At 38.8% G+C, this 21,658-nt stretch overlaps 1 protein-coding gene across 4 annotated transcripts in view; it reads left to right on the forward strand.

The window, feature by feature from the left end:
* UBE3D (ubiquitin protein ligase E3D) overlaps positions 1-21,658 on the forward strand; it is a 203,117-nt gene that overhangs the window by 148,730 nt on the left and 32,729 nt on the right. Inside the window, exons 10-11 of one of the 4 annotated variants that reach the window (XR_012033906.1) lie at positions 3,496-3,594; positions 18,223-18,378. The exons of 1 other annotated variant lie outside the window; for it this stretch is intronic. Coding sequence is in view for 1 of the 3 variants with exons in the window: in XM_072832231.1 (XP_072688332.1) it covers positions 3,496-3,519 (24 nt within the window). In the remaining 2 variants the exon portion in view is untranslated. Of the gene's footprint in view, positions 1-3,495; positions 4,227-18,222; positions 18,379-21,658 lie in introns of those variants that run through there. 2 more of the 4 variants (XR_012033908.1, XM_072832231.1) reach the window with 2 other exon arrangements.

Below are 21,658 nucleotides of genomic sequence, written 5' to 3' on the forward strand. Positions count from 1 at the left end.
TCCACACAGGAGTTTCACAAAGGAATGAGACTCAACGAGGTGGTCAGATAATTGAGGTTTATATACCATTTTAGGCTAAACAAAGAAAAAAGAGTTTGGGGCTTCTTGGCAGGGGAGGCAAGTTATAGGAAGGTGAGGGAAGGAAATGTATGGTAATAGGGTTGTCTTGTTATGTAGATAAGAGTTCCTCAGATGATAAGAATTGTCTCCTAGAGTAGCTCTCTTCGATGTCTTTACAAATGGAAATTTCCTTTATAAATGTAAATTTCATTTACAAAAAAAGGAAATTTATACTTTATTTTTAGGCAGTTACACGGAGGTAGAAAGCTTTTTTCTGCCTCTGCTGGCTCTCAATTGTCTTAGCTCAAAATAATCCTTCTGTCACAGGGGTGGATTTTGTAGTGACATATCCTGGCACACTTCAGTGCACCCAAGGATGTGGAGCAGCATCCCTGGCCTCTCCTGACCAGATTCCTGTTGCCCCCTACCCCAGTTGTGACAACTAAAAACATCAGCAGACATTGCCCTGGTGTCCAAAATCGACTGCAGTTGAAAACCATTGCCATAGAGAATGAAACAAGATTTGATGACTACATTTAGCGCGTTGCCACTGACATAGCCATTACAAAGTCTAGGTCTTTTTGTGGCCTGTGGTCTGTTAGTATACTATTGGTTTCACAAATGAATGCATTCATGCTGAATACTTGTGTGTGTGAATATTTCTTAAGAATTCAGTTTGTATTGTTAGAGACTGGAATAAACTCAGTGAAGCAGAGTTCAGTCAGTGCATAAAATAGAAATTTCTTCTGAGACAGTCTTTATTCCTCTGGAGAAGAAAGCAGCTGTTACTGTGTTTGTTTGCAGTTGAGATGGTGAAGGTGCTCAGGATTCAGGACAACTCGACCAGTCAAGAAAACCTGGCTAGAAGAGTGTTCTAATTTACTAACGTTGTCTAAATAAAATCAGGTTGAGTCAAGTATAGTTAGACCCCTTCACCTCTCTCTTGAGTCTTAGGTGGAACCAGGCCAAAGAGGGCTAAGCACACCTTCCTGAGGGCACAGGTGGGACATGGGGGTGGAGGGTTGTGAGCAACTCTGAGGGAGGGCAAGGAGTATGGGAAGGTCTGTCTGTCTGTCTCTCTCTCACACACACACACAGACACACACACAAGATTTCTGACTATAAACTACCCTTACTGTGTGAAATTGCACCTATCATGCAACTTAAAATTTTGCCATGGTGAGGTTCTCAAGTTCAACAGATGTCTATTGGCTCTCCTACCATTGGGAAAGGAGGGCCAGCACAGCTGAGCCAGTGCCTGAGTGAGCTGTTAATGTCTATGCACTGGGTAGGCCTGAGGGTCACATGTAAACCCATATGAGTCTCCTTTAGGGCCACAGGGAGTGGGGAAAGAAGGGAAAAGGGAGCACTTCTAGTTATCCTTTCTCTTTGCTAAATTAAAAAAAAAAATGCTTATCTCTCTCTGATAGAGACAGAAGTATCCAGCCAACATTAAAGAGGTTTAGTTAAACTACATAAGGAGGGCTAGAGACAATTGAGGAAGGCTGTACAAGCTCCATATTGGCCTTCGGAAGTAATTCCACATTAGCCTCCTGTAGTTTATGTGTACAATTCCGGAATCTAGTCAGTAGCAGTCCTAGATGATGGTAACACAGAATTTTAATACACTATTAAGAGGTTGGAAAAAAAAAACCGAGCAAGGGTTAGTCAGCAAAAAGAGGAAGAGACATTGTGGGTAAAAAAAAAAAAATAGTTCACTATCATCATTTGAATAATTCTATGCATGACACTCTTGTTGGTCTTTAACACCAATTACCTCATGGAGTTCTCCCCACGACTCTGATACAGGTGCCAATATTTTCCCATTTTACAGATGGCAGGTAAAAGTAGGACTAGGGAGCCACTTGGGCACTTTACCACAGATGGTCAGAGAGTTCTGAGTAAGAGGCCTCTGGGTAAAAGAAGATCAAACAGAATAGATATAATGAAGCAAGTTTTGTTAAATAATTGGGAATAAGGCAAGACACAGGGCAAGAAAAGTACCATGTAGTATTCAAAAATGACTGAAGTTAAGGAAAGGAACGGGAAAAGTAAAAAAGAAGTTAAAACCCCAGAAATAGTGAAAATCCAAATGAGAGTCAAAAGACTAATAGCAGATTATGTTAGCCATATCTCACGTCTTGCTTTTTGTGCTTTCATGTATTATCTCTCTTTTAATTCTCAAAATAATCCTATGAGGGAATTCTTTCAATCCCTATTTATGTGTGAGGATAGTGAAGGGCCAGAGGGTAAGTGGATATTTTAGACACATAGTAAGGAGCAGAGCTGGGTTTGGAGCACAGGCACATAGTCATTATTCCACTGAACCTCTTGGATACCAGTGATGGAATCAACACAGTCGAGAGAAAGAAAGAGAGAAGGAGGAAGAAAGAAAGAGGGAAGAAGGGAAAGAAGGAAGGAAAGAAAGAAAGGAAAGAGAAAGAAAAGGAGATTGGCAAGGACCAGAGCCATATTAAAACACCAAATTTCCAATCCATTTTGATATCTGAAAACTGCCGTGAATGAGTGGTTCTGTGAACTCATTCTTACCTAGTATGACAAGAATAGATAGATGCTGGTGAAAACTTCTACTGGCCACCAATTTTGGCAAACCAATCTCTAAGTTTGTTCATTTCATATGTATTCATTGAAAACTTACTTCATGCCAGGCATAGTTCTGGGTACGACAGATAGGATCAGTTTAAAGTCCCTGCCCTCATGGAGCTTATATTTTCATGGGGGGACAGACAAAAAAAAAAAAAAAGACATTCTGAAAATAATAAGTACAGCAAGAAAAAAAACTGGATAAAGGGAGAGTGTGCAGAGTGTGCTATTTTGGACAGGTTGAGCTTTAAGTGTATGTATACTTTTGGTGCATATATGGTCGCAATATTTGAACTCTCGTCTTTAGTGACTATGGAGATACAGTAGTAAATACCAACAGATTGAGTAGAATCCACAACCTGAAATCATTTTGCCAAAAGTAGATTGGCTAAACAAGGACACACCAATATTAGCAAAGCTTGTTTGACTCCATTAATTACAGAAAATCTGGCCAGAACCAGGCCCTTGGACGTAATTGACCTTGCACTAACCACTTCGGTAATTAAACCTGATCAGTGGCCTCTGTAGTAAAAAATGCTAGCAAGGTTAAATGGTTTTGTATGATAGATAAAGCCAGTCTAGTTATTGTCCCTGGAACATTTGTTTTTGTTCTTAGTGTATAACAAAGATTAATTGGGGCCCACATTTCATTATAATTCAGGAATGTAAGGATGACTGGTATATCTTAGTCTGTAGTTAGAAAAGCATTAACATTTATCTTACACATCAGAGGGATGGTTCCCACTAATTGCTTATCTTAGAGTCTTACATCTTCTTAAATACTCAAGAGTGTGACTTAATATAACAATTTCTCTTTGTTTGCCTCTTGAGATGCTTCAAGCTTGTATCTTCTGAACCAGAGCTCATCATCATTCCTTAATCTGGGGGAAAAGTGGGAGAGAGTTACTTGGAAATAAGTTCTTTTAACAGGTAAGTTCCCTAGTTTTAAGAGTAATGATATAAACACGTACCTAAAAGAACAGGTTAGAAAGCATCCAATCTATACTACTATTCTTTTTAAAGAATATGGTTCCATTTTCATTCAAGAATAGACTAAACCAACTTGTCTTCAAACCTGCTACAGATAAAGTAAAAAACCCATTTTCAGGGCCCCACATTTATGATAGGGTCCTTTGGCCACAAGGTGCAATAAACAGTGCAGGGTTTGCCCAGACTCACCTGTGACCTTCCACAGCCTTTCTGGTCAGAGTGGGAATGGCTGACAAGATGACTCCATTTCATGATTCAATAACAATTTTTCCTTTTATCTTATTATGTCTTGGAGGAAAAAAAGAGAAGGATTTGTACTGCCAGAACTCATTTATACACACTCTATTATTGTCCTGCTTACAAATTTCAATATGTCAACCAAAAAAACCCAAATCAAGCACACTGTAAGTGGGTAAATTCATTTAAAACTTAATTTGGAATTTCTGGCCGAACCTTTTCAAAACTCAAGAAAAATAGGGTTCGTTACTCTTTGCCCAGAACCTTCTAGGCCTGAGTAGGCCACAGGAGGCTTTCTGTAGACTTATACTAGAAAAGGAACTGTAGAAGCAAAGCACTATATATATATATATATATATATATATATATATATATATATATATATACTCATAACATAACAAAATCTGTTTCTTCACTGAGTCTTAGGAAACCCATGCTTGGGAACAGGAACAGATCTCTTTGACCTGTACCTCCTCTTCATTTCCTACCACTCTCCCTGCACCTACCTAAACAATACCAAGTGCCAGTCTTGGTTACCCTTGTGCTCCCTTCCAGAATCAAGACTTAAGAGTTGTGGCCTCTTCATTTGAAACTATTGAAAAACAAGAATTCTTGTCCCCTCAAAGGCCTTCTAGCTAGACTAAGAATCAAATTAACATGAGACAAACAGGAGAAAATAAAATTTAATAGCGTATGTATGAGGAATCCACACAGGCATGGAAATTCCAAAGAAAGGCAAAATGAAGTCTTTATATCATCCTGAAATAAGGAGAAGGAGGTAGAGATCTGGGACTTCAGAGGGAAGAATGCAATTCACTGGGTGATAAGAAGTAGAGCATACATGAGCTAATTAGATGTTTGCCCTACCACCCAGATGAGTCCCTCAGATAAATTTATCTCTGCTAATAATCCTTAGTCTGAGAAAGACCCCCTACATTTAGATTCTTCTAGGCTATTACAGGAAGGTCAAAAGTTTCTTTTGAGCCTGTAGGGTCTCAGTTACCTTCAGCTCAAAATAACCTTCATACTGGAGTGGCCTGTCTAAACAATTTTCTCCTCAAAGGATGGTGACAGTATCAAAATTAGTCATTGTTAGTTTTTTTCCATGATAAAGTTTTTTTTTTTAATTTGAGCATAGTCATCATTAGTTTTATGTCCCATAATAATATATATTGGATTTAGAAAGTATACCATCCACTTACACTTTTTGAAAAAAAAATTAGTTATAGCTCCTTCTCTTTCTTCCAAATATCCTGAATAATAAATTCAACAAAAGGCACTATAAATCCTCTCAAATGTCCTTGTGAACATAAAGCTTAATCCAAATGTTAAGAAAGAATTCTTAAGAGGTATGTAAGGTAACAACGGCATTTGAATAAAATTCCACATTTTAATTCAGTAATATCTGAGAAATGATGATGTCAAGAAGAAAAGAAAAAGTCAAGTTACTCTTATTAAGCACAGATGAAAGAAGTCATTTTATTGTTGATATTAAGAGAAAAATAAGTTGAAATGTATTTTTAAATCTTTTAAAAAAGAAATCACCAGTAAATTGGAAATGTATGTGTTAGAAATCACTAGAGGAAACAAAAAGGACTTGATCAATAAAACACATTTCCTGTGTATATCTCCAACCCTAAGATAATTGTCCAAGGCAATTTCAGAAGAGCTCAATTCCATACTTGTGTTTATTTGTTCCTCTGCTTTATTCTATCAAGCCAAGGATGTCTTCTAAATAAAGTTTCTATCTATGGAACATTTGGTGGTTGTATTTCTTACGTAATCAATAAAGTGTTTCTGAAGCGTGTACTATCATTAGACCTGGTTTTGATGGGATTAAAACTGAGAACGGAGGTGAAGAAAAGCATTTGGGAAGAGAACTCTACAAAGTAATGAGTGATGATATGAAACCACCAGAATGGAACCCAGTGATTGTGGAAGTCCAAAGAGGTCCTCCTCAATGAATGTGACAAAGAAGATACTTTTGTTCAGATGAGGCCAGGGTTCCTTGTAGGCTTTAAGTGATAGTTAAGATTTGGGAAGACGGGAAGACAGGAAGACAGAGACCCTCAGGAAGAGCAGCATTCAAAACAGCAAGAATATTTGGCCATATGGGAGGAACTAAGAGGTGACAGTGAATGATAAAATAGGAAAGAGTTCTTAGATTGTGGAAGACACTAAATGCCTGTCTTAACTTCTCAGGGATCAAGCACAACATGAACAGGAAATATTGTATATGTGTGTGCCCAACACTGAGGGCCGCTTGAGCTTTAGAATTTATTTTTTAAAGATTTTCTTTATTTGAGAGAGAAAGAGCACAAGCTGCAGGAGGAGTAGAGAGAGAAGCAGACTCCCCAGTGAGCAGAGAGCCTAGCCTGATGTGGGGCTCAGTCCCAGGACTCTAAGATCATGACCTGAGCCAAGGCAGATGCTTAACTGAGCCACCCAGGTGCCCTGAGCTTTAGGATTTAAATGCAGTGATTAAGAGGCTCTTGGGTGGTTCAGTTGGTTGAGCATCTGACTCTTGATTTCTGTTCAAGTCATGATCTCAGGGTCATGAGATCAAGCCCTGTGTTGGGCTCTGTACTCAGACCACAATATGCTTGGGATTCTCTCTATCCCTCTCTGCACTTTCCCCGTTCCCATACATGTACTCTCTCTAAATAAAAAAAATCTTCAAAAAGAAAGAAAGAAATGCAATGGTAAAGAGTGAGAGAGGCCTAGCATCCCACAAGACTATTTGGGTTGAAATGTCACCTATATAATCTTGAGCTAGTTCCTTAGTCTCATCTTTAAAATGAGGTTAAAAAAAATTAGCATCTATCTCATAGTTTTTGAGTATTACATGGGTCACTGCATGTATAGTGTTTAGAACAGTGTTTAGCACACAGCACACAATACATTTTAGCTATAGTTATTCCTCTATGAACTTGCTATTCTCTGCCACTCCCCCTGCCCATTGCCTATGAAATTTATTTTCTGAGGCTTTAAGCAGAAGAATGACATGATGAAGGTGATGCCTTAGAAAAATTAATCTGGTAGCAGAGCACAAGGTAGATTGAGAAGAAGAAAGGAAGACCATTGTTGCAAAACAAGAGGCTTTCCAATTCAAAAAAAAAAAAAAAAAAAACTATCCTAGAATGTCTTCACCAAATAACTTTGTCAATGCTTTTTCCTTCTTTGCTTTTAATTATTTTCGAAGGCCACTAAAAGTACAATAGGATACATACTTTTCCATTTGCAATCAGTTTAGGTTTAACAGTGCAGGCTAACCCGTTTTGAGCATTTTCACATAAACCTTGAAAAATAAGTTCTTTTTCAGAGTCTTCTCTTGTGAGCAGAAAAGGTTTTGCAAAAACCTTTAAATAAAAAAAAAAAAAAAAAACCTTTAAATGAGGAAGGGAATCCAGCCCAGAACTTTCTGACCAGACATCCTACAGGTATGTCCTCTGGACTAAAGTTCAATTTACCTTTTGTGTAATTTCCAAAAGTACCAGGAATCCTTTTTTGTTGTTCAATGTCACTGGTTCTCAGGAGAATAGGGCAGTCTTCATGGCAAACAAACCCTATTCCCTTGCATTCTTAATTTTCTTTGTGTCCTTCCCCCCCCCACACACACACTTATGTTTAGAATTATGCTATGGTCATAACAGTATAAAATGTGAATGCTTGACCAGAAATTCCACAGATGGAAAGAAGTTGTTGAATATGTTACTAAATTTCAGATAAGTGGGTACTTTTCTTAGAAAATAATTCATCATATTCCTGAAATGAATTAGGACCTAACATTTGAGTAACTTATGTTTATGTAGGGTGTGTAGTCCACTCCAGCTCAGGGAAGTAGACAAATGGGGTTAGATGAGCAGGAATAAACCATATTTCTCTGGTTCTTCTCCCCACTTACTATAGAAAATCCTGCAACTCACCACAAACTACTCAAATTATATCAAAGGTGTCCCAGGTGGTGCTCATACATTCCTATACTGCCTATCATCAATCTCAAGGCATCTGCCACATTCTTCTATTTCTTCTCAATAAACATCATGTGATGCTGGTGATCTCCACTGCTAAGGTGTTCCCATGGGGGCTGTCCTGTGTAAAGTGTGACACCTCACCTTCCTGGACATGCCAATGGAGTAAAAGAGTGCCATCATCTCAGAGACTTCTATAAGCCAATATTCAGCTGTGTATTGTGAGAACATAGATTCCCTCCATTTTGTGCTGCACTTTGATGTGGATCCCAAAGCAGTGTTATCCCACACCCGTGTCAATAAAGTTTTTAGTAAAAATTACATTATCATTTAAAAAAAACTTTTTTAAGATTTATTTATTCATGAGAGACACAGAGAGAGACGGTCAGAAACATAGGCAGAGGGAGAAGCAGGCTCTTCAAAGAGAGCCCAATGTGGGACTTGATCCAGGATCCCAGGATTACGCCCTGAGCTGAAGGCAGATGGTCAACTGTTGAGCCACCTAGGTGTCCCTCATTTTTTAAAATTTGAAGTCTGTAGCCCAGCCTAGCCTAGCCCAGCAGCTGGACTTAAAGACAAACTTTGAGTACTATCCATGAACACACCATTTTTTTAACCAAGCCCATGCTTAAGCATCTGCCTTTGGTGCAAGTCATGATCTCAGTGTCCTGAAATCAAGCCCTATTCAGTGGGGAGCCTGCTTTTTCCCTCTTCCTCCGCTATTCCCTCTGCCTGTGCTCTCTCTTGATTTGAGAGATCAAATGAATAAGTAAAATTTTATTTTATTTTTAAAAAATATTTTATTTATTCATGAAAGACACAGAGAGAAAGGTAGAGACATAGGCAGAGGGAGAAGCAGGCTCCCCACAGGAAACCTGAAGCAAGACTTGATCCCAGGACCCTGGGATACGACCTGAGCAGAAGGCAGACACTTAACCACTGAGCCACCCAGGTGTCCCAAATCTTTAAAATAAGTGAGTAAGTAAGTAAATAAAATTAGTTTCTTCCAGTAATTCTCTTGGTCCCTCATATAAACACACTCAGGTCAGAAATCCTACATATTAGCAGTGTTTGGGTTCCAAACACATTTATATTTTTTACTGTTCTGCCCTTAAGAAAGTGCTGTAACATAAATGTTAACCATTTTTTTCTTTTTTGTTTTCAAGCAGTTTTATAGAATTACTGAGTTTGTGACTATGGTTATGGTGAATTTATGTAACTGTAACTACACTCGGCCCTTAAAAAGCTGTCTTCTTTGTATTTTTGCTCATTTGATTTCATTTCAGAGAAAATTTCTGTGAAGCAAAGTTTTCATGTAGACTTCCCAGATGAACCTCAGGATTAATTTATAATGATGCACATGTTTTATTTTGTGTAATAAAATGAAGTAACAGAAGAGTTTTTCAAAGAGTGAGAGCTCCTTGAGGGCAGGCCCAATGCTGTATTCATCTTCTTAATCTCATGCTTAGCAGTGATGCCTAATTTAAATATAGTCAATAAATGTTGGCTTCATTAATACCTCTATTGGAGACATGAATATTTGAAAACTAATGAACTGGATCTATAGGGCAGAATTGATTTGAGCCAATCCATTCTTACAAAATGTTTATGCATCTTTGTGACCATTAAAAGGTCCTACATCTCAATAAATAAATAAATAAATAAATAAATAAATAAATAAATAAATAAATAAATAAATGGTCCTACATCCTTTAAGGTTTATTTCCAATATTTTTTTTTCTCAGAAACGTTTTCCTTATCAGTTCCAGCTCAAAAATATTTATTTATTTTTTGAAAATATATTTTTCAAAAGTAAAATCAAGTCTTTGGTCCTATTGGAAATGCATTGAAGACATTTATCCAGGGCTGTAAAATGTAGATGGAAATTCAATCTTTATTGGATTATATGGTCTTAGATGAATGTAATGACCAAGTTTACAAATCCATTCTGTGTCTTGACTCCTTCCTGACCTGGTTTGGAAACTTTGTGTAAAGTGGCACTTTATCTCTTCTTAATTCCAAAGATGACAGACACAGGATTTCATTGTCTAGTTAGTGGAAGCTGCGTTCTCTGATTAGCTGCCTTGCCCTTTTTGAAGCTTTGATTTATTGGGGCAGAGCAAGCACTGGCTTTTGTATGTGCTGAAAGGAAACTAGGGTAGGGAATAATTTATAGTTCTGTCTTTGCAGCTGAACAAAAAAATAAAGGTTATTTTCATCATATTGCTATAGGAACTGTTCTAAAACAAAAGAAAGATACTGTAATAAGTAGAAACCCAAAGAATGACATTGAGCTACTGTTTCAGTTAACTTAAAAGAAAATTGTTAAAATCATACTTTGAAGCAGATTGGCCCTTCTGAACTCTTATCTTAATTTCACAGAGAACAATGTTTCTTCCAATTTGGCATCAGGGCTGTGCAGGGTAGCATTTCTGTAGCTCTCAGGCAAGTTACATTTGCCAAAACAAAGCGTGGGTGGAAGGTAGCAGGAAAGAACTGACTGGTAGCACTTTTCACCTGGGAAAATACTGCCAAAAAGGAATCCAAAATAGAAGGGCTAAGGAAAAAGTGCTCAACTATCCATGCAAAAAAAAAAAGGGATATGTGTCCAAATTTGTTTGGGTTTCCCAAATTCTCATTTTTCTGCTTTTCATACTCAATAAAGTCTGTATTTTGGCACATGATTTGCTACATGAACCCCTCTATTAAAACATATTAGGAAACCTCACAGAATCAGAGTATTTTCTATAATAGAATAAATTCTGGATTTTCCCTTCCGAGCCAGCCAAGACTTTGTGTAATCAAAACAATGAATGTGCAAACTTTTCCAATCTTATGGATAATCCCAAATTCCAACTCAGTGATTCTTGACTCTCAGAGCAAGTTGGATTTCAGGATCTTGAGTAGGGAGTAGGTGAATAGCAGGGATGAATTCCATTGGTGGGTGGGTTGGGGTCAGGATAGGAGAGCATTCTAAGCTGTGATCAGCAGCAGGAGCAAATGACTGGAGGTAGGAAAGTTCAGGGTATGTTTGGAAATGGTACGTTATCAGGTTTAGTAGCAGGTAACATTTTTAGGTACTTAAAATATGCTAGATACTATCTCAGTCGTCAAAGCAACATTCTGCAAAGGATACTTTTATTATCACCATCTTATAGATGAGGAAACTGAGGGCTTAGAGATCTTAGCCAAGCTCATACCGCTAAAGTGGCAAAGCTAGCATTTGAGTCTAAGTCAGTTGGGTCAGAGCATAAGCTTCTAACTACAATGTTATCTGTAACCTTTCAACTTTAGCAGAGAATAGGGCTTTTTTCAGAGGAGGAAAGGGCAGTAGAGAAGTGTTGGATAATCTGGAAATTATAGAGCACTCAGTCTCTTTTTCTGGTAGTTTGCTGGAGATCTCCACGTGAATATAGTGTCTACTTTTCAAATCCAACTGGTCTAAAGACAAAGCTCATTATCACCTCCATCTTCCTGGGCAACCCTCCCCTGGTGGTTGGCAGTATCAGGGCTACAGCATCATCGCTGGGAACTCATGCAGGCTGGCCAGAGCCCTTGGAGTCAAGGTGTATCCACCTCCCCATATTCCCTCTCCCCTGTGAGTCTCTCCCTCTACCCTCTGGTTCCAGTTGGGCTACTCTGTTTCCCACCTTGCTAGTCTCACCTGGACTAGTACAACTGCTTACTAACACAAGTTCCTTTCTTCCTATCTTCTCCTCGCCCCTAATGCATCTTACAGACACCAGCTAGAAAATTTTCAGAAACCATGGCTCCAGTCATTATCACTCTCCTCAAAACATCATGGCTTTCTGTAGAACTGCCTGCAGAATTCTGTCCAGACTCCTCAGCCTGGCTTTCCTCCATGACTGGATTCCAAACTTCCTTTCCAGCCCTACCTTGTCCAAGACTCCTTATTGATGTTAACTTTCTGAGATCACTAACCAGACTTTCCCATGGCCTGCCTTTTTAGCTTCTATTCTACCCCTTGTTAATGGAGTGCCTCCTGCCTGAAAATATCCCATTTTTTATCCCATAAAACCTTCCCTCATTCTCCCAGGTCAAATTAGTTACTCCCCATATGAGTTCTCCCATAGCATTTTGCTTATACTTCACATTTCAGATTCTTCCATTTCCTGAATTATGGCATAGATTTTTGGGCTTAAGACTTTCTCCCCAGTTAGACTACAAGTCTTCTGTGATGGTGGGCATCATCTTACTCATCAGTGTGATTCTATTACTTAGTAAGTTCACTGAAATGAATGATGCTAAAATAAAAACATATTCACCTGGTCTTGAGCAGAGGCTACCTCTGAGAGTGAAATTGTTGTGTCCCCTATTTCCTCTCTGAACCAGGGGATCATCCTTTATAACAGACCATACCTTGAGGGGTTAGGTATAAATGAAGCTACACAGGGCAGGAAGGCTTAGAAATATACCCACAGTTGTTTACCACACAGCACCCAAACCAGACTAATTCACTGAAATGAAGAAAGAAAGAGTTTATGAACAGCAGGCAGAGGGAGAAGGAGTAGTAGTCTCCCCATAGAGCAGGAAGCCCTATGCAGGTCTTGATTTCAGGACCCTGGGATCATGACCTGAGCTGAAGGCAGAAGCTTAACTGACTGAGCCACCCAGGCACCCCTACCTTGGCATATTCTTAATATTGGAAAACTTTTCATAAAAAGGGAAGATCCCAAGTCATTGTCTATTTGGCATAGGGCAAATTTGACAGGCAGACCAGAACCCCACATAGAAATGAAATCCATGGGCAGCCCGGGTGGCTCAGCAGTTTAGTGCAGCCTTCAGCCCAGGGCCTGCTCCTGGGGACCCGGGATCGAGTCCCACGTCAGGCTCCCTGCATGGAGCCTGCTTCTCCCTCTGCCTGTGTCTCTGCCTCTCTATCTCTCTCTGTGTCTTTCATGAATAAATAAATAAAATCTTAAAAAAAAAGAAATGAAATTCTCTCTCTCTCTCTCTATATATATATATAAAATAAATGTGTATATATAATCCACTGACTGTAATATAGGTAAGAAATGAAAGAAAGGGATATAATAACCTACATTTCAATATGTAAATGCTCAGTTTAGGATTACAGTGAGGGGCTTGAGTATAAGAACTGCACAACGCAGACTCAGGCAAGTGACTGGTCTCAGTGACTCAAACACATAAGTAGCATTGCTGGGAAAGTGCCAAACAAGACAATATGTAATCTTCCCTTGATTTACATAGTAGTTATAAATCTGGAGAATTCCATGCACATTAAAATGATGCAGAGACATAAATTATTTTTATTTATAAAAGAGAGGTTCTAGGCTCAATTATAGACAGATGTTTTATCTAAACAGATGTCTGATAAAACATCCAACAGTTGTGCAGGATGCAGACAACCCAAACAATTTCCAAAATGACTTCTGGTAGACAAAATTACCCCAGTGAGAATCCCCAGCCTTGGTCACTTGGTTTATGAAGAAGTGTACTCAAAAAAGATAGGTGACTTACCAAAGTTAACTTTTCTATAAAGTAATAAAGTCAAAACTGTAAGTAAAACCCATGTCTTTTGATTACTAATCCAGTGTTAACTTCTCAGGTAAATTTATACAAATATAGCTATATATATACGTATGTTACATGTGCATATATTCACACATAAATGATGACATTTACTTGGTTGAAAAACATCCAGTCAGGGTTTGATGAAGTCTGATTCATAAAAGGTGGTTCTGATATTTTGATTAAAATTAGCTCAATCATATTGCTCAACACAAGCAAATAGTTCTGTATGTAAATATGGACTAAGGGTAGGATAGCATTGCATTTCCTAATTATTACAGACTCTTCCATTTCTAATCATATGACTAGCTAGGTAATGAGACTTTCTTCCCACTGAGAGCAACCGCTTTCCATTGAAAATAATTGCAGAGTTTGGGAGGTCCCCAACACCATACTTACTTCTGATACCAATTTCAAGTTTGGGGATCCCCAAGATACCCTCAGGTTTGATGCTAGAAGTACACACAGGACTCACTGAAAGCCATTATACCCATGATTATTGCTTAGTACAATAATAGGTTACATATTAAAATATACCAAGGGCCAAGAAGGGGAAAAGAATCCAGGAAAGTTTCATGTATGAAGCTTCATTTACTCTGTCCAAGTTGAGTCATGGCTAGAGCTAACTTCTCCCAGAATAATGTGTGGTGATATACACAGAGTATTGCCAAAAAGGGAAGCTAACCTGAGCCTTGTGGGCCAGAGTTTTTATTGGGGCTCCGTCACTAAAGACATGGTTCATAGCCTGTGTGGCTCACCCCTCCAGAGCTGATGCTAGGTGACTTAGAGCCCCCACGCTGAATCTCATTGTTAGTCCATTGGTGTGAATCAAGGTCCTTGAGTAAACTAAGACACTCTTTCAGGCAGTACATTCCAAGGACTTAGAGATCACCTCCCCAGAACCAAAACTGAAGGCTAGACATCTCTTTGAGCGAGGTTAATTCTATACTATAACAACAAATTAAAATGCTACAAAATATTGAAAAGCCCTCTTTTTAAGAACATCAAAGCTCTAACAACAGAATTATTATGCCAAAATTAAACAAAGGTGGAACCCAGAAAGGTAAGCAATCCCGCAGCCACTCCTGCCTTGAGGACAGTTTCATGGCTGGTGGGTGGGTCAACGTGTGGAGAACCTTGGGACACCTGGATGGCTCAATGGTTGCCCATCTGCCTTTGACTCAGGGAGCAATCTCAGGGTCTGGGATTGAGTCCCACATCAGCCTCCTGCAGAGAGCCTACTTCTCCCTCTGCCTAAGTCTCTGCCTCTCTCTGTGTGTCTCTCATGAATAAATAAATAAAATATTTTTTAAAAAGGGGTGGGGAACCAGGGCAAAGCCCAAGGTGAGAACTAGAAACACCAGACCCTTATTATCATGCTGGAACCTCAAAGTGAAAGGGTGAACCAGAAATATTCAGCTCACATCCTTCTCCAAAAGAATGTAAGGATATTTACCTTGGTGCCAAGTAGTGATGGAAGGAGAGACAGCCGACATGGAACTGCAGGCTGATCCCAACAAAGATCTGCAGCCTAAATTCCCAGATTTGCAGTCCAATGAAACCCAGGCTGTGAATTTTGTTTAAAGTGGCCTTAAATTGGGATGCCTGGGTGGCTCAGTTGAGCATCTGCCTTTGGCTCAGGGCGTGCTCCTGCAGTCCTGAGATCGAGTCCCACATCGGGCTCCCTGCATGAAGCCTGCTTCTCCCTCTGCCTCTGCCTCTGTCTCTGCCTATGTGTTCCTCATGAATAAATAAATAAAATCTTTTTTAAAAAATAAAAAAAATTAAGTGGCCTTAAATTGACAGTGCCTCCAAACACTTAGAAGGAGTAAATTCCAATTCTCTCTGGGGGAGTGCACCTTCATCCTAGGCCTCAAAGAATTCTCACAAATAATTTTCTTTCTTTTTTTTTAAGATTTCTTTATTTATTTGAGAAAGAGAGAGATTGAGCAAGTGGGGAAAGGTGCAGAGGGAGAGAGAATCCTCAAGCAGACTCCCCGCTGAGCATGGAACCTGACACAGCACTGGATCCCAGGACCCTGAGATCATGACCTGAGCTGAAATCAAGAGTTGGATGCTCAACTGACAGAGCCACCCAGGCACCCCCTCAAATAATTTTCTGAAGGAAATGAGCATCATATAGTAAAAGATATCTAAGCCTATAAAGAAATAAGACACAAGAGTAAGAATGAACAGAATAAGAGACAGCAGACACAGACCCACAAATACTTTAGATACTAGAAGTATCAGAGTTGTTTTAGATAAAACAACTACACTTCCTATGCTTCAAGAAATTTAAAACCCTAATTACTGCAAAAGATATTAGGAAAGCCTAGAAAATTAAGTCTACATCTTGAATATCCCAAGATTAGAGCCTCTTCACCTAATACTCACTTGCACATAGACAATAAATAGGAATCACTGATCTTCTGGAAAGGTTTACAGAATTGTGATGCACTCAATTGGCTAAAGTCAAAAGTACATTCTAACCTTTGGCCCTTTGAACAAAAAAGTGACAGTTTTATGATTTATATTACGCAGTGCTATTTTTCAAAAATGTAAATACAGCTGTTCCTCACTTAATCTACTTTATTATAAACATAAAATAAATTGAGTCTACTATTTATTTGCTAATTGGCCTGGGGGAAATTATTTAATATCCTTAAATCTAAGTTTTCTGGGAAATGAGGATAACAGCAAGGACTCCATCATTTGTAAATGAGGGCAAAAATAATACTGACTTCCTGAGGAGCAAACGAGACAATGCGTGTTAGGCGCTTAGTACACTTGGCATGTAGGTAGTGATCAATACATGCTGGCTTCTTTGCAAATAGGAAAACGCAGTGTTTAGAAATGGATATACATTAGGGGACTATTCACTTGAATAGTTGTATAATATGATGTTCCTTCAAACAGTAGTATATCTGAGACACACTGATTAAAATATTCCTGAGTAGACTTGTGTGCAACAGACACAGGGAGGAGAGCCAGTGGGGACCACTCTTCACAGGTTGGCCTGGTCAGGCTGCCAGTTTCACTTCCAGTTCCTTCTCTCACTTCTCCCTTCCCTCTGATTCCCATATCTTTCTACTCCGGGAACACTGGAAACAGTTGGATACACCTACAGCCAAATAACACTTTGGACACATGAAAAAGATGTTACTACTTTTCTCTGTTTTTCAGGTTGAACTCATCAACTCATTCAACCTTTGTGCTTTGCCAGAGTTTTCCAAAGCTGTAATCATCACTATTTTAAAACCTATACCTGTTTAATTATATCCCACTTTAAGTGTGGAGTCCAAAGAAGACATTTCATGGAATGATGGCCTGATGAATGTAGCTGGTCTGATTCATTTAGGAAATTAATTTCCTGCTCCTACTTATGTTTTCTAGCACAGTCTCATGCCTGCTTGTGTGCTTCTGGGGCCGTAAGAAAGCAGTCTAAGTACACTCACTGACTGTTTGTATAAATAAAGTTGTACTAGAGCACAACCACAAAAAAGTATCCATTTAAGTATTGTGGAAGGCTGCTGTCTTGCTACAACCAGAGGGTTGAGTGAGTACTTGGGACAAAGACCTTAGGGCCCATAAAACCCTATGCTATTTACTACCTGGCCATTTATAGGGAAAGTTTGCTGATCCCCAGATTTACAATGTTATTTGGCTGCTGATGCATGTTTCCCTGGATGCCTTCTCTCCCACCTCATCTCTCTCTACCCTCTCTCTTGCTCATTGTGCTCAAGCCACCCTGGTCTTTCCATTCCTAGGAAAAGCCTTGATACTGATCTTTCCTGCCCAAGGAATTACTGCAGGATATTGGCCTGGCCTGGACCAGTTCTCTCTGTCTAGAGTAATGTTCTTTCAAAGCTGACAGTATCTCATCTTTCACGTTCTGGCTCATGTCTGCTCCTCAGAGAAGCTTCTCTAACCAACCACTCCACCTAAATAGTCCCTCCTCACACACCAAGCTGTTCTTTTTCTGTTAGTCTGCTCTTTTCCTTCAAAACACTGACCACGATTGGAAATTACATTTTTGTTTGTTTATTTACTAGTTTAAGGCCTTTCTTCTCTCTTGTCTGTGAGCTCCATGAGTGAGGGACAATATTTACTTTGCTCACCACTGTGTCCCCAGAGCCTGGCACATAATAGGTACTTAATAATTAATTGCTGAGTAAACAAATAAATGGCAAACTTGAATGTATATTGACCTTTTTATCTTGCAGTTTGGATTTTCTCCTTCAATATATTGCCTTGCTCAGATAATGTTTGTTATATTTTCTCTTCTTTGCTCCAAATTATTAAAGTCATACTATACTTAAAATATTTTTCTCCCCTTTTGGGTAATTTCTCTTCTGGCTTGATGCCATCTGTAAACTCAATGAATGCTATTTGGTTATTTATGTGGTTAGGAGCAGAATGATGAAGACAGGCTGTACTGACTACTTTGCTGCCTTTGGGTCATTTTAGTAATAGGAACACTGAGTCTTCACAGACAAATTATCAGCTGGTTCCTGAATGAGACGCTGGAAATAGTATATTGGTATATTAGTGAATACCTTGTAAATTACATAATGTTTGTTTCTGGAATATTTGTGTGTTGATGCCAGTATGCATTTTGATTTCTAGAAAAGCCTTCCCATAAGCCAAAATTGATTACACGTATATGCTTTAATTATAAACATTTTCCTTTAAAAACTGTCTGCAGCTAATGCCTCTTCAGAGTTAAATGAGATGCAGCAGAGTAAATGAAAATCCTTATGCAATATGCCAATTATGGCTCTGATTAAACTGTGGTTCTGTTTTGCAGTGATGGCTTTACCAAAATGAAAGCTTTGCTATTGCCGGTTCTACTGTGCACATGTCTTCACCTACCGCTCCATCAGGTGGCCTCTGGGTAAAATCCAACAGCTCCTAAGCAAATCAAGAGCACTGTCCAGAGTGGGAGCGCATATACAGCACACAGGTAGGGCCAGTAGTTCTCAGAGGGTAGATCCCATAGGAGCAGCTTCAACATCACCCAAAACTTATTACAAATGTAAATTTGGGGTCCTATCCCAAACCTACTGGAATAGGAACTGGTTGAGGCAGGGGAGGGGAATGAAGTTGGCAATCTGTGTTTTAACAAGCCTTTCAGGAGAATCTGATGCAGGTGAACTACAGAGGAAGGCAGAAAAAAAGTTACTCTCAAGTGAACCCAGGATAAACCCAGGTGGTAATTAGCTAGGGAACTTGTGTTTCAACTCACATATGTAAAGTACAGAGCTCCTTCAACTGAAGACTAAAGAGTGAGCCTTTTCAGTTGGATCCTTTCTCTTTTGATACCTGCTAAGACACTGCTTCTGGGATGAGCCTCAAAGAGCCAATGAATATCTTCTCTGTTTTGAAGAGATCTCCTGCAAGTTAGTTTTACATTCACTTCTGACTCAGATGTGAGTGGTACTTGGATAAGTGGTAAGTGAGACCTTTCTTTGCAGTCTGCATTACATACTTGCTTGCCAGGCCTGTGACCACCTACACTTATTCCATTAAAATTGACCTAGGGTTCCCCCTCATTAGCTTTCTCTGCCTTGACTTCTTTACCTTGTGGGTTGAACTGGAAGTGAGATTTTGAAATTCAGAACAGTGGCTCTCAAACTTTATGGTGAATCAGAACCACCTTGAGGCTCCTTAAAACAGTGATTGCTGACGTCCCCCAACCCCCACCAGAGTTCTGATCCAGTAGGTTTGGGATGAGGCCCAGAATTTGCAACTTGTAACATGTTCCCAGGTGATGCTGATGCTGCTGGTCTGGGACCACAGTTTGAGAACCACTGATCTAGAAGAGCAAAAAAACCACTTAAATTTATCAGACAGTATGTCAGTGTTAGAAACAGATGTGTTTCCTATTCATTTTGCTCATCCAAAGCTAATCCTAACGGAGCACATTTTTGAATTTTTTTCCAACTCCACACTCTGAGTATGGAGAAGAGTTGGTGGTATGCTGACGTACATGGGCACCAGATAAAGTCATTTATACACATCTCCTTCTGACCCTGTGTTCAGTGACATCATTTCCATAGTCATTCATAGTAGCAGAATTTATAGCATGGAAATCAGACAAATGCTATACAAATCAGGGCTCCTTTTGAATCCTCTAGCCGCAGAGTCAATTGTTAAATGCTTGGCAGTGCAGCACTGGGAAGAGTGATAGCACATGAGGTAAGATCTGACATTTCCTTGCAGGAGCATGTATGTGAATTGGAGGGGTATGGGCAGTGAAATTTGTAAATATATCCATTTTGCAAGGAAATGTGAAAGAAAATGATAAGCTTAAAAGTTTTTCAGCAGGGTTTTAGGAAAGATAAGAGGGTGGTGAGATGATAGTAGAGTATTTCAGCATTGGGCTTTGGAATCAGATATGCCTGGGACAGAATCTGGCAGCCTCACCTATTGGATGTGGGATCTTGGGAAAGGAACTGGCCTCCCCAAATTTGAATTTACGTATTGGGAAAATAGAAATAATGTGTTCTTATGAGGTTCACATGAGAAAAGTAATTTAAAACCTAGAACAATGACAGACACATGGGAAATTGTTACTTTCCCTCAGGAAATGTTAATTATTATTATTATTACTACTAGTATTGGTAGTATTTGTTTGTAAACAAATATTTACCAAGTACCTTTTACTGCACCCAGCACTCTGCTAACACCATTAATAAGTTGTGTAAACTTAAGGAGTTTACAATGTTTAATGGTGCCATCACATTTTCTAATCAGATTCCAAGAGGGAGAATTAGAAGGTATGTATCTAGGTACATATGCTAATACTTTGGAGTGCAAATATTTACCAAAAAGGAAGTAGACCAAAAGAATTAATAGGATTATGAGCTAAGAAGAGCTGTGATTATGAAATATAATATAGCACGATCACTCTGTCTTATCATGCTTTGGCAATAGCTGAAATAATTTCTCAGGCACTAGAACACTTTGCAAAGAATATATAGAGGATAAAAATCCTCTTGTTTAAACGAGAAAATGTTAGCATATGATTTAAAATGATTAAAAGTGAGAACTTCTTGTTTCTTTTCAAGATAATATAGAATTGCGTTACATAACACAATATGAACTAGAGTATTCATTGGCACACCAAGTTAAAATGCTATTTAAGTTATTAATTCTGTAGCAAGGGGACTATTTGTCTAATTTTCTGTTCTTTCTACCAGAGTATTGGCTGAAATATTCATGTAGCTATTTTTGACAATAGACAGAGGGGTCCTTTAACATATAATTTTATGAAGATATAAAAATAATTCATTCAGAAGGTCTGAGCCCACCTTCTGTAAAGAGAGTGACATAATTCTATTATATAAAGTTTAAATATATACATTGATGATATATACTGAGTGGGGTTCTGATGTCAAAACCATGTTCTTTTTCATGAACTATTAGATGATCGTCCTATAGGATGAGAAGGCTCTGTTTTAGATTACTTCTCTCCTGTATTGTCCAGATCCTTCTTATGTCCTATGACTACTTCTTGTCTCACATGATTCTGGGCCAGGAGTGTAGGCTTCGTGTTGAAACCACCTGGATTCTGTTACATATATACTGTGTGATTTGGGACAATTTATTTAACCTCTCTGAACCTGTTTCCTCTCTTAGTGAGATTGCTAAAATAATAGTTCAATTTCAGAGTTGTTGTGAAAATTAAGATAATGCTGTAAAACACTTTGCATTCTGCCCAACACATGGTAAACACTCAGTAAATAGTGGCGGGGTTTGTTCTTTCCTTTCAGGGTTCTTATTATTAGTTGCAAATTGCCTCTGGTCAGTGAATATGCAAATGTAACTTCACTTTTAGTGCAGTCTTTATAGAGACTTTTCCTTCACCGTGCTCTGCAAAATGCCGGCTGCCTGTAAAGGCAGGATTTTTTTTTTTTTTTTAACTGAAAAACTGTAACTTGAAAAAATTACCTCTTGCTGTTGTTAGACCCTGCTGTAGACCCCTCTCTAACCCTGAATATTCTTTAGCTGGGTACTTTCTCCAGTCCTGGGTCCTCAGTTTTAATGGTTGGGGTTTCTTCTTGCTAAGGAATTTTTCTTCCTTTGGGACTTAGATTAAGAATGGATGCTCACTATATAACTTCTAAGACTCCCTCGATCACGACATGAAATATCCCCACTGTGTTCCAGAAGCACTTGGAGGAAGAACTAAATCAGAAGACTTTAAAACTTAAAATGTATATTCTCAGCTGCAGAAGCAT

The sequence above is a fragment of the Canis lupus genome, chromosome 7, assembly GCF_048164855.1.
Source record: "Canis lupus baileyi chromosome 7, mCanLup2.hap1, whole genome shotgun sequence".
Lineage (NCBI taxonomy): Eukaryota > Metazoa > Chordata > Mammalia > Carnivora > Canidae > Canis > Canis lupus.